Raw genomic sequence first — 5,426 nt, forward strand, 5'->3', positions numbered from 1 at the left:
GTTTCGCGCCGCAGGATTAAGTATACACCACTGTGGGAGCTAAGTAATAACTGCCAATGGAATTAGAGACGCCAGCGGAGTCGCGTACGGTGGATCGGTTATACGTGACTGTACGTCGATGGTTTTTTTTTTATCCGTGAATTGATGATAGGGATATCTATAGACACGGAAGCGAGGTGTTGCCGGATAGAGTGATCGTTTCGACATATAAATTCCGTTGGAACTCATCCCCGAGGACAAGACACGTTAGAATGTCGATTCGATTTAAAGACAACGACGACGAAAAACGTTTCACGAACACCTACAGTCTGAATCCTCAAAATCGACCAGGTGAAAATTCAGGTTTGGATAAACATCAGCACAATTGAGTGAACAGTTGAGAGATTTTGTAACTGTTAAACTCGAATTTTAAATAATAATATTAATAAATATTCGACACGTGAAAACTAGGTTTACAAGTGTCTGTTCATTTATGTGAGGTATAGATTTCACAATTTTGAAAAATTTGAAAAATGTAATCGATTGAAGTAAGAAGAAACAATACAGATTTCACCAGTGAATGAACATTAACCAGTAAACGAACATTTCTAACCAATGGCGCGAATATTATTCGAATATTAAACAAGGAATCGAAAAGAAAATTAATATTTAATCATTTGCTTATTATAATAACTTAATTTTCTCAATTTTATATCTAATGTTCGTTCACTGGTACGTGTTTGTTTACCGTTGCGTCCACCCTACCCGTGCTTCGACTGTCATATCCTGTCTGTCACTTTCCGTGCATTAACCATTTCGATAGAAAACCTCAAAAAAAAAAAAAAAAATTCCTCGTGTCTTCAGCGACGCCATCTATTCGTCGCTGACAATCCTCAAACCCTTCTTCGATCCTCAATATGTCCTGCTTCGGTGGCCGCGACGAGCGGCTCTACATGCTGTCGATGCTGGTCCACAAGCTCACACTGACCAAGGGTAAGATAAACGACATCGGTGAATTCCCTGTGGCGATAAAGATCAAGTTCCTGCACTTTCCCGTGTTCGAGATCACGCGTGAGGATTTCTATGCTTACAAACCGCCGCCCCCCGAGGACGAAGGTTGCACCCTTCGTTTCATGATCGGTCGGTCTTGCATGTTCGTGATGCAACCGAAGGAACTGGTGCATGAACTGCAGTCAACGATCGTGAAGGTCGGCGTTTTCCGTGTTGGGGACACGTATCCAACGGCGGAAACCGAAATAACATTGCCTGGTTGTTTATGCGATCAAGTGGCCATGAGCCAGAACGACACGGAGAATCTTCCGAAACCTTTCGTGGTGAAGGACAAGTACAATTTGATAGATCCTGGCGACAATCCCTCGGGAACATTGGAAATGGAGATGACATTAGTCTGTCTGGGTAGATCGTACATGACCCATTACGAGATGCACCCTCAGTTCTTCGCCTTTAGGAATCAGGACAAGGAACGTGAGTTTTGCGTCAGACGTCTGGTGCCGCCAAGTTATCATCCGGACGGTGTCGAGAAGGATATCTCGCAGTTCCCGGATCGAACTACGTTGAACGAGCTGAGAGGAATCGATCCTAATGCACAGCGTAAGAAAGGTAAAAAGGGGAAGAAAAAGAAGAAAGGGGGCAAGAAGAAGGGTAAAAAGTGATGTGTCATTTTGAAGTTACACCCGTTACAGAATCCGTCTTTGCTTGTCTGATACGTCACTATGGTAACTATATTCACATGAAATTGATCGGTTCAAGATGTTGACACGGTTAGGTTACGTTGCATTGGCCGTATAATCGACCACAAAATTAATGGCGTGTTCCGGCCAGCGATATCGTTAGTAGCACTCGCGAGTTCACGATTCCTTCCTAAATTCTCGTGTAACGTCAAAGAAGACATGACTTCGAAAAAAAGGACGACGAGATCGGAGAAGAAGGAGGAGGAGCAACTTTACATGCTCGAGGTGTTCATCGATCAAGTGAACCTAGAACCCGAACGACCGGACGTGAACGTTCAGGATCTGTCCGTTTCCGTGAGGTTCACCGATCTGCCTGAATACAACATAAACATACCCGAAACTGTCCAGAACGAACGCGCAGAGAATCGTGAACTGTCACGAAATTCGAAAGTTTTCAAATACGGTAAATCCTGTTTGTTCGCTAAATCTCCGAGTAGCCTGATCAAGGCTATAAGGTTCGCGCCGTTGCGTTTAGAAGTGTACCACAAAAGTGTCCCCGAAAAAGGAAACGGAGATCTCCTAGGTACAGTGAATGTTAATCTGCCCAATTGTATGTGCAATCACGTGTTGGACGCACGAAAGAAACCCGATGGGCTATCCACGCCGTGTGTCGCGAAGAATAATTTCGATCTGACCGACGTGAATGGAGAAACAGTCGGCACCGTTTCTGTCGTGTTAAGATTATCCTGTTTCGGCAGTACCATCGTTAAATCATTTCTGTTAACTGGAAAATCTTATATGCTGGATGATTCGCCGATTCAAAAGTTCCTCTGTCCTCATCTTGCTCCTCTTCAGGATAAACGTGACACCAGCGAACCGTCTCTAAAGCGTCCAGACTCACCGCCCCGTATTTCGATAAACGATCCCGCTTTCAAACAGCTGACCACCGCCGAGCAGCTCAACGATCCGAAGTTCCGAGAATTAGTGTACAGAGCGTATCCAGATCAGCCCACTTGCTCCTGTCAGCCCGCTGATCGATCGACGAATCCCATGGAATGCCGTTCCGGCTGCCAACAACCGTGCTGCATGAGGCTGCGTAATCCCGAATCGCTGAACACGCACGAGCCACGACCAGTGGACAGCTCGTTATCGAATACATATTGTGTTAATAATTACCTGAACCCATTGGACGACACGATACAGGACTGCACCAGGCCGACCAGGCTCCGAGGCGGTGGGGATATTGAGCAAATTTACCTGGATCCCACCGTGTACAAATGGCCGGATTACGACACGGACTACGCCTGGTACGAGGAGAGAAACGGAAGGGAACTGCGTATGGAGGGTGGCGGTGAGAACGGAATGTCCAGTTGCGGATGTTCCGGTGGTACAGTTGCGGTTAGCAAGGGACAATCAAAGCAACAGGAACCATTACCTGCGTTCGATGCATGCAAGCCTCGCGTGACGTCGACCGGGCCCAGGCCCGCTTGCGTATGCGCTGGAAAGGACACGCAAATGTGGCACACGGGCGTCGCGACATGCTCGAAACAGCCGTGTCTGGGGATCGATTGTTTGATCAGAGCTTTCAAAGAAACGCAGGAGTTCGTCGATTCGATCGGTAAAGTGCCAGGCCTGGCGGGGCTCGGTTTGATGGATCCGTCGGAGAGCCCTTATTTCGGCCGAGACCTCGACAAAGACTACGTGCCAAAAGAACCGTCCACGCAGGAGAAGAAGAGAGGACAGCCAATGGTTCAACAACCACCGGCGCCTTCTTGTCGAGCACCGTGCAACCCGGCGCAGACGCTCATATCAGGAGATAATGTACAGCAGCGTCAACCGTACCTGCCACCCGCACCATTGGGCGCCATTATGCTACCACCCCGATTGGGTATTGTCCGTGAAGCTATACCAGTTCTGCCGGATGTCCCGCCGATGGTCAGCAGGAACGTCCGTCGGGATATTGGACATGAAGACAGGTCCCTGCGGCGAGCCAATGTGCAAATCGCGACGAAAGATACCTGGCGATAATGCTGACGGTACGTTCAGCGCGACGAGCACCACCTCGAAGTTGAAACCGGGTCGTGGGCCAGCGAGTAGTACGAAGAAACGACGCGGCGGTAAGGGTGGAAAGGCTGGAACTGGTAAAGGACGTGGTAAGGCTGTTCGTCAGAAAGGTGGCGCTGGGGGTGATTTCCGTGACCACGCTGTGGGCCCAGGCGGTGACAGAACTGATCCTAATTCGCCGATCGGAGTCAGTAAAAGAGTAATGCGGTACGTATACTTTGTCGGTGATCATTATCCAGGAATAAATTTCGGGCACAGAGACTGTATCGATATTCGTATGCGAGTACCAGCTAATATGGGCTGGTTGTGGAACACTATGTCCACGCCGAGTAATCTGAAGCCGCGTATCGGCTGGAGGCCAGGCGCCATAGGTCGAAACCTGTACGAAATGCTTCAAGAGGCGAAGGAGGAGTCCTACACACCGGAGGAGTCGATGTCGGCGATCACCACGAGATCAGCGGATCGCGGAAGAACAGGTCGTGGAAGGACGGGCGGTGATCGTGGAAAAGCAACAGGTGGAAGAGGAAGACCAGGTACTGAACGTGGAAGAGGTACTACAAGTCGCGGAAAACCGACCAGTGGTAGATCAACGAGTGCCCGTCAAAGAACCCCGATGAGAAGACAGGGTGGGCCCTCGTCGTCTTTGAAAGGAAAGCAATCAATGATGGAGGACGAACACGAGGGTGCCGCAGACCCGCCGACTCTTCATATTCATAGGAAAGACGGCACTTATTACGTGACGATGTACCCGATCAGGCAAACGCCGTCAGACGAGGCACACGTTTCCGAGCCAATGAAACCGCTGCAGTTCAAGATCGTGAAGAACAAAGACGAGGCCTCGGTCGCGTCCAGTTCCACGGCGTCTGATATGGAAATCGAGTTCTCTCCACCAGCGGCGGTCACCAGGCATCGCAAGAAGCCCGATGTTATTCACGTCGAGACGCAGGTCCGTCAGCAGGAGATCCTCGACGCGGTGAAAGCCGAGAGCGCTAAGAAGAAAGATAAACGAGGTAGACGGGAAAGAAAGCCTAAGACGGAGGTCGCAAAGAAAGAACCGGCGAAGGAGAAAGGAAAAGTTTGATTTGTCCCTGATTAGTATCCAAAGAGTGTTTCTTGAGAAGGTAATTAAAGATCGCGGCATGAAATGTGTTAGTGGCGTTATCGTTTTATGTATAAAACGAAATGAAATTTGCAGGGAATGTTAATGGATATACCTGTAGGAAATGTATTATCTCCGAAGTTGTAAGGGAAATTATTCGTTTCTTATCGCGAAGATACGAGTTAATGATTTATATATACACAATATGCGTTTTCTAATGCGGTATCGAGCCTGCGCGTTCAGTTTTGGTATCGAGTGCGGCATCTTCAGGTGGCTGCCGCGCATGATCGTCGAGACGTTACCGACTACAGTTAAGGGGGGAGACTCCGTGGCCCGTGCGCTGTGTCCCGTGCACTCACCAATCAACGGGAACCGTGTATGTATATGCGATGTGCAAGAGAGATAATCGATTTCGTAAATTCCAACTTCTGTCTGAACAATTGCACAAATGAACTTTTCACGGGTATAGAACTCACGGGTAGACTTCCCTACAGGGTGGTCTGGTCCGTATAAACACCAATAAACACATTTTAATTGAAAGAATTAGAATTTTAGAAAGTGTGCGATTGTGACAGACGCCGATGAAAACACAC

At 48.4% G+C, this 5,426-nt stretch overlaps 1 protein-coding gene across 1 annotated transcript; it reads left to right on the forward strand.

Moving 5' to 3' along the window:
- Window positions 1-896: 896 nt before the first annotated feature.
- On the forward strand, window positions 897-1,652 carry LOC107194600. Its single transcript, XM_015584243.1, has one exon. It carries the CDS (start codon window positions 897-899, stop codon window positions 1,650-1,652), a length of 756 nt encoding a protein of 251 aa, XP_015439729.1.
- Window positions 1,653-5,426: the final 3,774 nt, after the last annotated feature.

Source organism: Dufourea novaeangliae, unplaced genomic scaffold, assembly GCF_001272555.1.
Source record: "Dufourea novaeangliae isolate 0120121106 unplaced genomic scaffold, ASM127255v1 scaffold8, whole genome shotgun sequence".
Lineage (NCBI taxonomy): Eukaryota > Metazoa > Arthropoda > Insecta > Hymenoptera > Halictidae > Dufourea > Dufourea novaeangliae.

Excerpts from the sequence above, each read along its gene's own strand:
- LOC107194600 (XM_015584243.1), top strand. The coding sequence starts at position 897 with ATGTCCTGCTTCGGTGGCCGCGACGAGCGGCTCTACATGCTGTCGATG.